This window comes from Mustela putorius, unplaced genomic scaffold (assembly GCF_011764305.1).
Source record: "Mustela putorius furo isolate JIRA1106 unplaced genomic scaffold, ASM1176430v1.1 tig00003983_pilon_pilon_pilon, whole genome shotgun sequence".
Lineage (NCBI taxonomy): Eukaryota > Metazoa > Chordata > Mammalia > Carnivora > Mustelidae > Mustela > Mustela putorius.
Window position 1 is genome coordinate 2,307,072 of NW_025422123.1, and position 16,339 is coordinate 2,323,410.

The 16,339-nt window shown below is 40.5% G+C and overlaps 1 protein-coding gene across 2 annotated transcripts in view; it reads right to left on the reverse strand.

Moving 5' to 3' along the window:
• Positions 1 to 9,831, reverse strand: part of NUS1 (NUS1 dehydrodolichyl diphosphate synthase subunit) — a 35,083-nt gene extending 25,252 nt beyond the window's left edge. The window contains exons 1-2 of one of the 2 annotated variants that reach the window (XM_045071105.1): positions 9,214 to 9,831; positions 8,796 to 8,942 (exon numbers count right to left, since the gene is read on the reverse strand). In XM_045071105.1, the coding sequence (XP_044927040.1) occupies positions 8,796 to 8,942; positions 9,214 to 9,628 (562 nt within the window). In that variant the 5' untranslated portion in view covers positions 9,629 to 9,831. The remainder of the gene's footprint in view (positions 1 to 8,795; positions 8,943 to 9,213) is intronic. The other variant, XM_004740084.3, reaches the window with a different exon arrangement.
• Between the last annotated feature and the right edge of the window lie 6,508 nt (positions 9,832 to 16,339).

Genomic DNA, 16,339 nt, shown 5'->3' on the forward strand with positions numbered 1-16,339 from the left:
CTACTCCCAGCAAATTAGAATTGCCTTATGCCCCCCCCAAACATATGATGTAAGTCCAACGTCCATCCTTTGTGACCTTCCCAGCCCCACACCTACTAAAACTCTACATAAGCCAGCTAAAATATCACTTACCCTCAAGAAGCCCTTTCCAACTCCCCAGCCAGATATGCCCCATTCCTCCTTGGACTCACCCTCACCAAATACACAGTTTGTTCAAACTCCGTAATAGAAAATATTCTACTTTTTATTCTAATTATAGCTTAATCCCCCTACTGAATTGCAGTCTTACTTCATCTCTTTTCCCCAAGGCACCTTCCACATAGCAGGAGTTCAATGTTTGTTTAAAAAACTGAATTATCAGTGCACAAAGTGCCACCAACAACAAAACCTAACTGGACAGGTCTCTGAATGGAATTTTTAAGAAGTTTCCAGGAACCTCTCACAATAAAAGCAGGCACTTCCTTAATGCACACAGGCAGAAATTCTGTTAAAAGGGAAGAATACAGAGGCACAGTTACAAAGTATCTTTTATAAGGATGCTCATAAAGTTATTTTAAACACAACCTTTGTCTTGGCTGATTTGGATGGAGAAATTAAATATATAGGTATTGCTTCTGAGAAGTGCTAAATACAGACAAAGCACAGTATCAGCAAAATGATTCCTGATACCTCATAGCTTGCCTCCTCCAGAAATCCTGATTAAATACCACACCCATCTCACTTTCCTATAAGCAATACTATCAACTTAAAATTTACTTCAGGATTCAATGTGTACCCACACATATTTCACATGATACACAAGAAATGCAACAAGATTAAGACTGCCTTTGACTAAGACAGGCAATTCCTCTGGTAATAGCATAGTATGATATTATGCAAGTATTTATACTTATAGAGTTCTTTTTCTCATATCATAATTCATCTTTTTTGCCTTCATAGGCTCTCAATGGAAGCCAAAATGTTGTGAAATAAGTCAAGCAGAGAAAGTCACTTATCATATGGTTTCACTTATTTGTGGAACATAGGATATAGCATGGAGGACATTGGGAAAAGGAAGGGAAAAATGAAGGGGGGGAATTGGAGGGGGAGAGAAACCATGAGAGACCATGGACTCTGATAATCAAACTGAGGGTTTTAGAGGAGAAGGGGGTGGGAGGATGGATTGGTCCCGTGATGGGTATTAAGAGGGTATGTATTGCATGGAGCGCTGGGTGTTACACGCAAACAATGAATCATGGAACACTACATCAAAAACTACTGATGTACTGTATGGTGACTAACAATATAATTTAAAAAAGAAAAGAAAAGAAAGCAAAAATGTAATAAAAGAAACTATCACAAAAGTCATTTTATGTAAAAGGAAGTTGGGACCACAATCACTCAGAAATAACTTACCTAAGGGATTACCTAAGGGAAAAACAACTGCAAATACATTTTTGAGAAAAATCACACCCATCTTTTTACAGATGAGGAAATAGACCTAAAAAGGTTAAGCAATTGTCCTTGTTGGTTAAGAGTCTTTAAAACGATGGCCTGAAATCCAGGTCTCTCGGATTCTACTTACTCAGTTCAGTAACTATTTTTAACACTGATAAACACACAATGTTAAACCCACTTTACTAAAGACCCATTACATTCTGAATTCCTCTCCCCCAAAGTTGAACTCTATTAAAATATATACAATTAGCGTTTTCACAAATAAGTCACATCTTTTGAAAAAAACTAGGACTAGAGCTCCTTTTTAAAAGGTTTTTAAGAAGGCTTGCCAGGGCTAACAGTTATTTAAAGAATTTTGTATTATGTTTTGTTGCTCTACAAGTATATCTCATGTACTCTCAACTTCCTAAGTGTAAACTACCTGTAAATAGACAGAAAAGATATATGGAAGAACTATTTTTTAAAATACACAGATTCACATGTACACACACCCATGAACATTTATAATTTCAATAAGAAATAAAATATTATGCTAAGAAAACTGGACCTCAGAAAGGCTACACTGTTTTTGGTATTTCTTGATAAACATTAGCTGTGCACTTTGGGGGCCAAATGTAAACTTTTTAGTCTTAAGAAATATCTATTTTAAATTCTAGTATTCAAATCTACTTACAATGCTCAAAGTATAGACAACAAGGTAAAGTAATGTCCCCTAACCATCCACCCTGAACTGAATGCCCCCAACCTCACATCATAACACTTCCAGTTTTTACTATTTCTTAGTCTTTGTTCCCATGCATGTGTAATCCTGGTTTATAGGATCATACAATTTTTTTTTCACTTGTGTAACATGTATTCTTCCTCGGTGCTAATCTCGTGATTATTGTAACAATTGCATTATTTAACAAAAAAGTCTTTGCTGATTTTATTCAGCTCTCAAAATACAAAAATCAATACTTTCAAAACTGAGATCGTTACCATTATAGCTACGGCATATTCTCCCAGCATTTAGGTTTTCATCATATTCAAGGGAAAGAAAAATGCCACTATAACTGGTGAACATAGAAATTAAGTGGAAAAAAAAATTATATGAGGTCAGACAGATGTAGGCAAAAGGGTCATACAAAAGGATCTGTGGGCCTTAGTAATGAGCTGAGAAAACATTCCAGGTACAAAAGGAAACTGCTGGAAGGTTTTATTCAGGTTTCGAATGATGTTAACAAAAAAAGATCACCTTGCTGGTGAGTGAAGAATGGATTATATAGGGGCCTGAATATCAATGACGATCTAACAGGTGGCTACAGCAATAATCCAGGTGAAAAATAATAACTCAAAGTGGGTGGCTGTAATGGACAACCAAAAGTAGTGTCCAATTTGAAACATATTCTAGAAGTAAGGCCAAGGAGGCCTGTTGATGAATTACAGGTGGAATATAATGTAAGAGATTCACAGAAGACATCTAAGTTTTTAGTTGAGCAATTAGTTGGAAGGTACTAGTATCTTTTAAGATAAGAAAAACTGTGAGAGAGACAGGTCTGAGGTAGGGGGTGAATTCAAGAGTACTGTTTTGGAAATGTTATGTATCTGAGATGTCAAATAAAAGTGAAACTGTTAGGCAGTGAGTTGGATATAGGAGCTAGAATTATGGGAGAGATCAAGACTGGAGATACAAATCTGGGTATGAGCATTTAAAGGCTATCTAAAGTGATAAGAATGGAGAAATCGTCTGGTATAGGGGTCAACAAACTACTGCTATTGGGAACACAGCCTCCACCACTCACTTATGACTGAGTTTTGGACTCACTTGCAGAACTGAGTAGTTGTAACAGAGACCTCTAACCCACTAAGCCTAAAATATTTACTAGCTGACCCTTCAAGAAAAAGCTGGTTGACCTAGAAGATGGCATGAATGAGAGAAAGACAAGGCATATATACATATAAGCAGCACAAAACTCTAGGACACCCCAACATTCAGAAGTGGAACAAATGAAGAGAAGCCAGAAGGCTCAGAAGGAACAGAGCAAGACAGGAAGAAATCTAAGCATATATGATAGCATCAAAGCCAAGACAGAAATATTTCAAAGAGAGTAGAATTAAGTATGCTCTACATGCTCTTAACTACCTATTAGAGTATATACTGTATTCAGGACCCTTCCTGTAGCTTTCCTGAAATATCTACTATATTAATTAAAATGACATTTTAGAATTATAGAGTTCAATGTTTAGTCTACGCTTTCACTCAAGCATGCATACATTAACTGGGTAATACAACCATGACATACGTACTTTTTTTCAAATTAAGGTAACCAAAAAGGAGGTTGTTTTTTTTTTTTTTTAAGATTTTATTTATTTATTTGACAGACAGAGATCACAAGTAGGCAGATAAGCAGGCAGAGAGAGAAGAGGAAGCAGGCTCTCCACAGGGCAGAGAGCCCGATGTGGGGCTCAATCCCAGATCCCTGGGATCATGACCTGAGCTGAAGGCAGAGGCTTTAACCCACTGAGCCATCCAGGCGCCCCTAAGAAGGAATTTCATTAGACAAGTATTCACTCAGCAAATCTTATCTGTATTCCTTAAACACTGCTTCTTTTTTAAAATTTATATGAAATGAATAATCAATTCCATAAAATGAGACTTTTAAAGCACCTATTTAATGTATCTTCTTTTAAATCTGAAGTTAGAAATTTTTATCATGGTTATCCCCTCCCTTCTATAGAAACAGATTTCAAGAAACATCTACAGCAGGTATTTACAAGGCAGGGTCCTGGGATCAAGTCCCACATGGGGCTCCCTGCTTGGCTCCCCCTGCTTGTGCTCTGTCAAATAAATAAATAAAATCTTAAAAAAAAAAAAAAAAAAGACAAGGGAAGAGAGAAAAGTGGGATAAACACTACAATAATCTCTCCTAATTATAAAGCATAACCGGCTATGGAATTAATAAGTGTCCGTCCTTCAAAGTGGCCTTTTATCCTTTTAAACTAGACACGTAAGTGACCTAGTGGTTACCCTCATTTAATTTCTCTCTAACAACCCAATTACCCTATCAGAAGCAATCTTCAGAGAAAAAAACATATACTTATGAAGCAATTATTTAAAATTTTTAAAAACTACCATTAAAATTTTACATGACTAAAGTAGTCATAACAAAATAAATCTTATATGCCATTAAACAATTTTACTTTAAGGGAGAGCCCCAGGATACTTCATTGGAATGAGCACACTGTAGCAAGGGAAGAGACCTGTGACTGGGGCACAGCAAATGTGACAAGTGCTGTGCTTCCCAACCCAGCTCTTCAGCAGGAGAGACGTGCGTGATTAACAAACCGCACGGGATTTCTCGGCCTCTGGGTGCACATCTTAAAAATGAGAAGAATGTCTTCACATACTCTGCTTACCTGACAAAGACATAATTCAACACAGAGCAGAAGTCCCATAAAATTAAATTTGGTTGATTAAGAAAGTATGTCCTATAATTTATAGGATTAACCTCTGTATTAGTGGTATGAAGAAAATTCTATTTGCCTTCAAATACGTTACAAATTATTTCTATTACCTGTAGATAAGTACCACTTTAATCAAGGCTTTAAGATGACCCAACATAATTAGGAATAATACTAAAAGTGACTATATTATAGTCCTATTCTCTTACCAGTGGAGGTCAGTATAGCGAAACAATTAAGTACAAAACCCGTACAAGAAAATCTAGTTCAAATTCTAGAGCTGCTCCTTACTAGATACGGGTGCTTGGCTTTCTAAGTGTCAGTTTCTTTATGTGTAAAACTGCTAAGGATTTACTGCTAACTTCTTTGCATAGTATCTAGTACATAGTAAGAATTCAACAGAGACTAATTATTCCTATTACGTAAAGGTTTATTTTTTTAAAATTTTATTTATTTATTTATTTGACAGAGATCACAAGTAGGTAGAAAGGCAGGCAGTGAGAGGAGAGGAAGCAGGCTCAATGCAGGGCTCAATCCCAGGGCCCTAAGACTCTGACCTGAGCCAAAGGCAGAGGCTATAACCCACTGAGCCACCCAGGTACCCCAAAGTTTATTTTCATACACGGGCAGTACTGTGGCTAAACAGAAGGGTACTCAAGAGAATGAGGTCATTTCAAAAGTTAAACAAAAGCAGAGTAAGGCTTTTCAAAGTCAGCAAAATTGGGGATTGAATAACCAAGACCTTAACTAAAAGTTACAGAGTGGACGTTATAAGGATTGATGGTAACCTTTTGCTGGGTACCTAACTTTGTGGCACAGAGAGGACATTCCAGGATGCTAAGGTACATGTGAAATTCTGTACAGGACAAAAAGTACACAAAGGTGAAGACTGGGAACAGATGCTCCCATACATGAGTTTCCCCATGAAGGAAGACAAGCACCCCAGTTTGTATTGCTCATTATAACATGATATAATCACAATACAACTGGATTTTCACCACTTCTTCCAACTCTGTATTTCAATATGAGGAGAACAAGAAGTACTTAGTAAAACCATACCACCCAACAGCATCTGTGTCACTGTGCCAAATACAACTCGGACAAACTATGTTCATTTCCCTCCATTATTTTAGGGGTCCTGGGTATTCATGCTGGGAAACAAATTACATGAACACCACCAAACTACACATTGTAGGAGAAGCAAAAATGAAAAGGATAGATAAATCTGTGGAGCTTACAATCTAGTAAGATGATTCAGGCCCACAGACATGACTACTACTTTAGAAAAGAAATACCTTTAGAGATGTACAAAGTTCTGAAGATATCCAAGGATAAAGCAAGATAAAAGAATGGAAGAGTCAAGACAGGCTACGTAAGAGGTCATAGTAAAGATGGATTTACAAGGATAAATGAGAGCTTCTGACTAGTAGACAGCCAATAGACAGTGAGAGGGAACATCAAGTAACCTAAACATGGATGCAGCAAAAGGTATATAAGATAGTGAGAAGTAGGTTGGGGAGGCTGGGAGTACACTGGGCAGGCATTTTTAATGCCAGTGTGAGAAATCTGTACCCAAAAACAATTTCAGAAGATACCTAGTCCAGATTTACAACTTTACAACTATGGAAGTTAACACCAGAGAGAGCAACACAAAAGAAATCTGTTCTCCTGTTGCTGAATCTTCACAGAGAAGACAATTCTGGAACACTCCAATTTATGCTAATAGTTTAGGGGCTAATTTATGCTAGTATTTTAGGGGCTAATATTAAGCCCCCACCCAGATTGCCTCCCTCATGGAAAGGAACATGAAGAATGAATAATCTGAAGTAAGGTTAAGTTGCAGAGTATCCCTCAATTTGTGCTAGCCTCAAATTTCAGTGCACAGAGGCAATGTATAGACAGTCTGATAAAAACAAAGATGCTCAGGTCCCACTCCCCTAATTCAGTCTGATCTAACTGTTCAATCTCTATTTTTTAAGATTTTATTTATTTATTTGACAGAAACAGCACAAGTATAGAGGGAAGGGCAGGCAGAGGGAGAGAAAGAAGCAGACTTCCCCACCGAACAGGGAGCCTGATGTGGGGCTCCATTCCAGCATGACCTGAGCTGAAGGCAGCCACTTAACCAAATGAGTCGCCCAGGGGTCCCTGAATCTCTGTTTCTTATAAGCATCCCCAATGACTCATTCTCAGATGGTCCCTTGGCCACATTTTGAAAAATACTGCCCTACAGCAAGGTCTCCACATGGCACCAATAGAGCTGGGCAGTAAGAACAGGTCCCATCACTGAAGATAACAATACATACCCAGGTAACGTGGAGTTAAGCATACTTCAAGTGAGACCCAGGCAAGCATAGCACCCAAAAGCCCCTAAACTCCGGTTTTTTTGCCACTCCAATTATGGTCATTTCTTTAGTTATAATCATGGAGACAAATCTCTTTACTCAGGTCCTGTTCCTTGAGCTCCCTGCTCAATGGGGAGTCTGCCTTTCCTTCTCCCTCTGCTCCTCCCCCTGCCAATGCTCTCTGGCTCATTCTCTCTCTCATACAAATAAAATCTAAAAACCAAACCTCCTGGTTTTTTTTGTCAATACCTGGTTAGCTTGACTTCTTCCTTTTTATTAACAATCATTTTTCTTTTAGCAAATGTAACACAAGATATTTCTGAACCACATCAGCAATTCGTTAACAGGAACTGCTGGAACAAGGAAGTGTGGCAATATTACAATCTTTGTAGGTACAATAACCAAGTTAAGCTGTTAGCTATACATCTGCCTTCCCTTCTGGAATATAAAGGTACTTGCTTGAAAAGAATCAACTGTACGTATGGGATTCACTTATAAGTTAATTCACCACATTGTTTAATGGCTTCAACTAATTTCCATTTCTGCTTCACTTCTTTCCCCAGGCAGTATTTGTGTTGCCCTGGTTTAAGCAACGATGGTGTCCCTTCCTAACAGTCTTGTGATTTCTATTGGTCTGCTGACTACTTTGGGAAGTTCCATAAAATGTCAGTCTCCATTAAACTTTATCCTACAGGTTAAATCATTTGATGATGACAGGCTGAGTCACTCTATTCCTTGCTGACTGCAAGGAAGATGCCAGGTTAAAGATTAATACCCTCTAAGAGTTACGTCTGACCTCACGCTATCTTTCTGACAAAACCCCACAAATGACACCCACCTACCTGAGAAAGATTCTAAGGAAAAAAATCAAACTGTAGCTTCCGTGGCGCATACAAGTAATCTACAGTACTGAACAGAGAATAAAATATTAGTTTCCTTTCCTTCATACCAGCACATCTAAATCATTGTTACGACACCTGTGTCTCTAAAAAAATATTCCACTGCTTTCAAGATCTAACTGAACTCAGGCCTGACATTTAGAGCCTTCATCAACCTTATCTCCAACTCATAATGTCCCACTGAAAGCCCATTTCCTCTGCCTGAACATCTCAAGTTCCTCCATTCGAAATTTCTCTCCCCCAATCTCACAGTGTTTACTAACTCTCAACACTTCTTGTTATTAACTCGGTCACTTAGGTATTTGTCTACTCCCCATAAGCCTGACAGTCCACGGAGTCAAATGCAAAATCACAAGGAATGTGCTCAGCACAGTGCTGAAGGTTTGTCGCTACCCAGTAAGTGTTAAATTCTCGGACTTAACAAAATCCCCCACGGTGAAATGCATTCCCTTCATCAGAACTTAACGAAGGGAACTATTCTCTCAAGGACGGTGTTAACCACTAAGGATCAACCACTAAGTTAACCACTTAGTTAACCACTAAGGATCTGCACACCACCCCAGAACTCTGAAGACTAAGTGGTTAGTTTCATTTTTGCCTATCCAGCCTCAGACTTCTCGAAGGCCCAGTTCAACTGCTACCTGGCCCCAACCCCTCACCTTACGCCTCTTACCCTTCACAGCCTGACACTGACTTAGGAGCGGTTCCTGGAATCTGAAGAAACACTGCGGTGCAACAAAAGGGCAAGTACGTGGAGAAGCACAGATGCTGGCGATCCTCAGGTCTCCTCTTTGGTGAAACAAGGGGATACAGATACCATCTACCTTACCGGGGCATTGTAAAGAACAAGAAATGTTTTTAGACGCGTAGAACACGACTGAATCGAATAGAGGGACTTAGGAGGTGTTAGTAAATCCTCTCTCCCTTCCTCGAAAGCGCTGGCATCCTAATAGGCACTCAAGGACCTCGGGACTTGGCAAGTGGAGGAGCCTGGAACGCCGCGGTGAGCGGCACGCCCCGGATACATCTGCCGGATGTGCGGTCCCGGCGGTCGAAGATGCCCCGGTCCCCCTCCCCGCGCCGGACCTCACCTTGGTGGTCGTAGACGCTAATGTAGGAGATGCCCACAGCCATACACCACACCACGAGACTCGCGATGTCCGAGAAGCTGGGCTCCTGCTCCTCTTCGGTGACCACCAAGCCCATATGCACTGGCAGCTTCTCCAGGGAACGGCCGTCCGCGCGCCAGCGGAGCCGGAGGTGGGAGGCGGTCAGGCCCGGCCTCCCGCGCGGGTGCGGGTGGTGACGGCGGTTCCTGCCGGCAGCCGGGGGCTTGCGGAGCGTGAAGCCGAGCGGCGCTAGGACCGCGGCGGAGGCGGCGCGACAGCAGCGCCGCCAGATCCAGTTCCAGGTGCCGAACCGAACGCGGAGCCAGGAGGTGAGCGTGCGGTGCAGACAGAGCAGAGCGTGCAGCACCCGCCACACCAACTCGTACAGCCCCGTCATACTCTCGTGGCGCCCTCACCTCCCTCCCTCCTACACCCGCGGCGCGACGGCTTTTATCCAGCCCTGCGGCCGGCGCGGGCCATCGCTCCACGTTCCCCCGCCCCCCACGCCCGAACCCCTTTCTGCTGCCAACACCTCACCTCGCCCCCGCCGCCATCTTCCTCCTGCCTCGGCAGCCCCGCCCCCGCTAGTACATGGACAGTGCTGATTGGCTGGTGCGAAACTGTGACGCGGCCTCTGGGTCCGAGGATGTGGCCTAACCCCGCGCGGCAAGGAAGGGCGAGCACCTGCGAACTAAGTGGCTCCGGACCAAAGCACACCCCCTAGTGTGTGGAGGGCGAGCTGCAGACGCCGCCAACCCTTGCTGGCAGGATCCCAGAAAGGTACACATCTTAGAGGTTGGATCCGGCGGTTTCAGGGATTCAGCGTGTCTGGGGGAATTAGGAGTCTTATACTGCCTACTTTCATGGCCCGGCCAGAAACGGTTTCTAAGGAGTAGAAGTGACCCAGGGATTAGAAATTACAAACGCCAGAAACAATCTAGGAATAGAAGGAAGCCCGCTGTCATCACTGCTATATTTCTCTGACTTACTCTAGTGTTTGCCACTTCAGACAAGATTAAAGCCATCAATTTCATCTCCCCATGGCCAGCTCCCAGGTCTGCAGGCACATGTGGGCTACAACTTTTGTACTTCCTTGAGTTGCAAACTTAAGCAAAGGGGTTCTGGCCCCATCTCTATCTGATAGTACCCACCACGGCCCCCAACATGCAGATCCTGGTTCCTCTCCTCAAGTGTTTGTTTTTTTCCTCCAAGAGTAACCAGAGGTAGGTTAACAGGTCTCCTGGCTTAAACATGACCAGCCTCCCCGGGTGCTTGGGTGGCTCAGTTGGTTAAACTCTTGATTTCAGCTCAGGTCATGATCTCAGGGTCATGGAATCAAGCTCTGCATGGAGCCCCACGTTGAGCCCCATACTCTCTCTCAAATAAATAAATGTTCATTCTCTACAAGGGAGTAGGGAGGGGGCTCCCACTCTTCTTCTTTGGCATCTTTCAGTGAGGTGGGGATGGAAGTGTCTGGTGGTGGTTCTCAAATTCTGGCTACTTCTCTGTGCTTAGAAGGAGGTAGTTTTCCTGTACCCCAATGTTTCTAACAGCGATGTCCACAATAGCCAAACTATGGAAAGAGCCCAGATGTGTACCGACAGACGAATGGATAAGGCAGATGTGGTATATACATACCACGGAATATTATTCAGCCCAGAAAAATGAAATAACGGTAGGAACATTTAACTGTAGGAAACAAACTGAGGTTGGTGGGGGTTGGGGTAACTGGGTGATGGACATTAAGGAGAGTATGTGATGTAATGAGTACTAGGTGTAATATGCAACTGATGAATCCCTGAACTCTATCTCTGAAACTAATAATACACTCTATGTTAATTAATTGAATTTAAATAAAATAAAAATTTTTAAAAAGGAGTTAGGTTTGATGCCTTTTGTTTTCTGCCACAATTCTGGGATAACAGGAAAACATAATATCCTGTTAGGTATTGAATATCCATTCAATCCAAAGTTTATGCACTTCTCTCTTTTCTAAAGAATTTCTTATTTTGTCATTTTCCAAAAATGACAAAAGTAAGAAGTAAATGTGAAAGAAGTAAATGTGAAACTTCTAGGAATGTTAGGGGTTTATATAAATATAATACACATTTTGAACTTCTTAAGCATAATTCCCAACCCCCAAGTCCTACCAGGGACAGAAAAATGCTGGAAGAATTTCACAGCCTCAGAAAGATAGTAAGTCCCCAACATTATGGGGACATACATACTGCGTGATTCCAAGTATATGACATTCTTGATATGTCATTTATCAACATTCCTTGTATATCAGTCTGGTTCTGATGCCTCCTCTCTCTGTCTTCAAACTGGTTTTGTTTTGTTCTGTTCATTGTTTTTGCCTTTTAGAATGCACTGTAATTTTTATTTGAGGATAGGACATGATATACTGGGGAAAAGCAACTTCTGTGAACGGTCCTTTAGTAATGTGGTGAATGAGTTGCAGAGGACGGGAAGCAGGAAGAGTTCTGTAATCCTATGATCAGGACTCAAACTCTTAGTGAGGCTGTGTCTGTCATCTGTGAACCCACCAATGTTTTCAGTTCCCTAACTCACTCCCTCTTCTGTGGGCCAGGATGGCTAGACAGGGCTGGAGTTGGGTATTTCCCTTCCCCTAGACCAGATACAAATCCCAATAATTTAGACTGTGGTGAAATAGTTTCTCTTCGGAGCACACCTTGTTAAGAAGAACAAAATGCATATTTCAAAAGTTCCTATCTGCCATCTATTGCCAGAAGCACAAGGTGATTTTTGCCTCTACTATTTACTTGAGAACCTTGTCCCTTCCTTGTTGACTTGTTGAAACTTGACTTCCTGAAGGTAAAAGGTACATAAGTGTGGGAGACCTCCCGTCCCTGCCCTTCTCAACCCCACTCTCCAGAGTTTCTAATTCTCAGACTTGTCCATTTTGAGCCTCCAGCACTTTATCAATTACAGTGTGGGTTTTTCTGCCATAACACTGGCTCCTGCTGAGGTGTCTGCTCCAGACTTTTGGCTCCAGTGAACTGCGATTCTCTCGTTCACCCGTCTCTCTAATGTGGGGAGCAGCAGTCTGCCTTGTGACCTCACTCCTCTTACAGATCAAAAAACGTTGATTTTTTAGTTTGTTCAGGTTTTTTATTTGCTGTTACAACAGACTGACAACTTCCAAGCTCCTTACATGATGGGTCATAAACCAAACACCCGCTACCAGGTTTTAAAACGTTTTATTAGAACACAACCATATCCCCCCCCCTTTTTTTTTTATGACTTGTCTATGGCAGAGTTGAGTAGTTACAACAGAGATTTAAGTCCCATGACGTCTCATATATGTACTCTTGGGTCATTTAAATTAGAAATTAGCCGATTTGGCTTAGATTACAAAATTACTTAAAGAAAAGGAACCTCATTCTGATTGGTCTCTAGAGGCTATAAAATACATGTCTAATCTTCCTTGAATTCCCAGAAAACAAAACAAAACAAACAAAACAAAACAACACTATGTACTAGGTTCTTAAAGGAAAAAAATCCCTCTCTCACAGAAACTGCTAGGTCCAAAATCCAAAAAAAGTACCCAAAATGTTTAGGTAAATCATACTTGTCTGATAGTACGGGTTTTTAAAAAGTCTGTAAGATTATTCCCTAGACTTGTCTTCTCATAAAGAGGCTGGTTAACATGAACTTGCTGAGTTCTTGCTCTGTGTTATTGATCAGATACATTTACTCCTACGTAATGTTTAAAATTAAGAAAAATGCAAAATTATATGTTCAACAATTTAGCACTATATAAATTCTGATGAACTTTGTATGTCAACACTAACTATGATCTGTAGTATGTCATTTTAAACAGAATTTCCAAGATCCTTTGTTAACTTTTACAGTTGGAAATAATATTAGATCAGGTTACTTGATTAATTGTTATGAGTTACACAGAAAACTTCTAAGTAACATAGAATACTGAAACATATGTCACATATGTCACCAGGTTATATAACTATCCACAGAGTAGATACATATCTTATGTGTATGCTATATATATGCACATATACACATATTATATAAACACACATATATACACTAAAATGTATCTTAGTGTATATACATATATATGTGTATATATATATATATATATATATATAGTGCCTTTGGCTCAAGTCATGATCTCAGGATCAAACTCCCACCTGCTTGGCAGGGAGTCTGCTTCTCCCTCGGTCCCTCATCCCCCTTGTGCTCTCGCTCTCCAGAGCAACCTGAGCTGAAATCTCGCTCTCCCTCTCAAATAAATAAACAAATAAATAAAATCTTTTAAAAAAGAAGATGAGCTGATTTGACTATCTAAAGGTTAAATTTTTTATAAGACAAAAAACATCATAAAGCAAGTCAAAACAAAAGCAATGATCCTGGAGAAAATGTTAATAATATAACCGGCAAAATAGAGGTAATATCCCTTACTAAATGAAGAAATCCTACAAATTGCTTTTTTGAAAAGACAAAGACCTGAATTTTTTTTTAAATGGGTAAAGTGGATGAATAGGTCATTAACAGAAGAGGAAGCGCAAAGGCTAACAAACATATAAAAACGTGCTCGACCTCCCAAGTAGTCCGTAGAGTGAAGACCAAAACAACGAGATACTGTTTTTTCACTCACCAGACTGGCAAAAAGTAAAGACCAAGGGTAAATTCTGATGACCATGTAGAAACCGGTCTCTACAAACATTGCTGCTGACTTGATACCTTTGGAGGAGGTAATCTTTGTAAAATGATCTGGTGGAATAGATTATAATTAACAATACACATAGCCTGTAACACAGGGATCCATTTTGAAATTTCATTACATTTCCAAGTGAACAATTATCATGAGCTACTTTTCATATAATACATGGACATTTATTGTCTATCAGACAGTGTTGTTTTCAGTGGCATTTGTGAAATCTTTTTTAGAAAGGGGGGTTGGTAAATTAATACTAAAACAGAAATGAGTACTGTAAATCTCAATAAGAATGACCCAACACAGGATAGCAGTTTGTGGGTGGTTTGTGTTGTGGAAAGAGAGTAAGTGGGAAGGAATAACTATATCCTAGGTATCCTTCCAAAACCAAGATAAATTAGAATAAGAACACTCTAGGGGCAACTGTCAGTGACTGTTTTAAAAGTTGAATAGTGGCTATTAAATAAAATCCTCTGCATTGGATTCTTAAAAACAGTGTTTTATGAAAGCCTATAGGAATATGAGAACAATATTCTACCTTAGAAAAAGATAGGGAAATCCATCATACTAGCTTTTCCCTGTCAAAAACAGATACCATATAGAATAAAGGCAATCTTAGAATTCAGAGACAATCTTAGTAATGTTACTAAATCACACTGTTAAGATAATCCATTATTATTACCAGAATGATACCAGTTCCACAAAGTTCATTCTTTAAAAACGGTGCTTTGGGACACTTTTACCACTCCCTGAAGTTTCAGACTGATAAGCTGGTGAGAATCAAATTTTTAACATTCACTACACCATTATACGATGGAAAACCATTGAATTTCTGGTTGACTTGTAAAGATGGTAGTTTCTCATTTATGAGGACATTTGTTTAAGCACTCTGGGCTAAGAGCAATATATCTAATTGACTAAATAATGGTGATAGAACTGAGCAGTGACCTCTGGTACAGTAGGGCTTTAAAAGAATAATGATATTAAGGCCTGGTGAAACCCATACAGCCTGTATTTAAAAGGCATGAAAGCATTAAGTATCAACTGACCTCCCCCTCCCCCAACATGGCTGTTTTATAATGAGGAGACCAGCATTTTTGGTTACAGCCTCAATACCAGCACATTATTTGATGAGGGGACATAATGATCAACTGGAGAAAAAGGACTTCTTCTAATTTTTTTTTAAAGACTTTTTTAGAGAAAGGAGTGTTCTTGAGCATTAGCCTTAGAGACAACTTTTCCATCTAAAACCAGGGTGTCCTTGAACCACATGAAGTCAGGGAGGAGACTCAGAGATGCAACAAAGCAGGGAATTTGAGACTTGTGAGCCCCTTTGCAAAGGCATTAGCAGAAAGCCTACACATCTCAAGAAGGCAAGTCCAGAGTTCCTGCTATTGCATATATTGGATAACAGAAAGTGGGGCTCCTGGGTGGCTCAGTGGGTTAAGCCTCTGCCTTTGGCTCAGGGTCCTGGGATTGAGCCCTGCATTGGGCTCTTTGCTCAGCAGGGAGCCTGCTTCCCCTTCTGTCTCTCTGCCTGCCTCTCAGCCTACTTGTGATCCCTCTCTCTCTGTCAAATAAATAAATAAAATCTTTTTTTTTTAAAAAGGGATAACAGAAAGTTATAAAGTCTGTGAGGGAAAAACTCTATTTAAAGTTTATATACATTCTGAGCATTTCCAAGTAGAAACTAAGAATTCTCCTGAATGAGACTCTCCACCCTGATAAAAGTAGTACTTTTATGGTTTGACCCTGTGTATGCCAGAAAGGAGCATCTGTGCCTTCTATTCAGATCATTCGTTTCAGTTACTCATTCATTTTGGCTATTCTCACTCCCTTTCCCAAGGCAGAGTGGAAGACTAGTCTTTCATCTAAGAAAAATCAAGCCCTTACAGTGGGCAGTTTAAAGACTTCAACCAGGATTTGTATCACCAAGGGAGCAGCCACTGGGAGGGTTTGACCAGGCAGTGGTTCGGTTCTGACTTTTGGCAGGTCTAAGCAGACATACTTGGAAACCAGAGAAGGAAAGCAGTGAGAGAATAAAAACACTTTCAGAAGAGACACAAGCTATCCACTGTGTAATCCCAGGAAGCGTCATTTACATATGCCACTGCATGATTGGCATCTGGGGTATAGAACAATGAATGTCTCCATTTGGAGAGGGAGGAAGATTTGCAAATTATGGGGGGCAATTAAGAAAATGTTTTTCTTTCAGATGGGTTCAATTTGAAAGAATTGGCGCAAGGAGCTAGTATTACAGTCCCCACTTTACGAATAAGGGCATAGTGGCACTAAAAGGTAGCACAGGAAAACCTAGTCTCAGGAAGTTTATCTCCTCTTTTTCTTATCTACCACCAACGAATCCCCCTTTTCAGGCATTAAATGGACCCTTGTGCCCAAGATGAC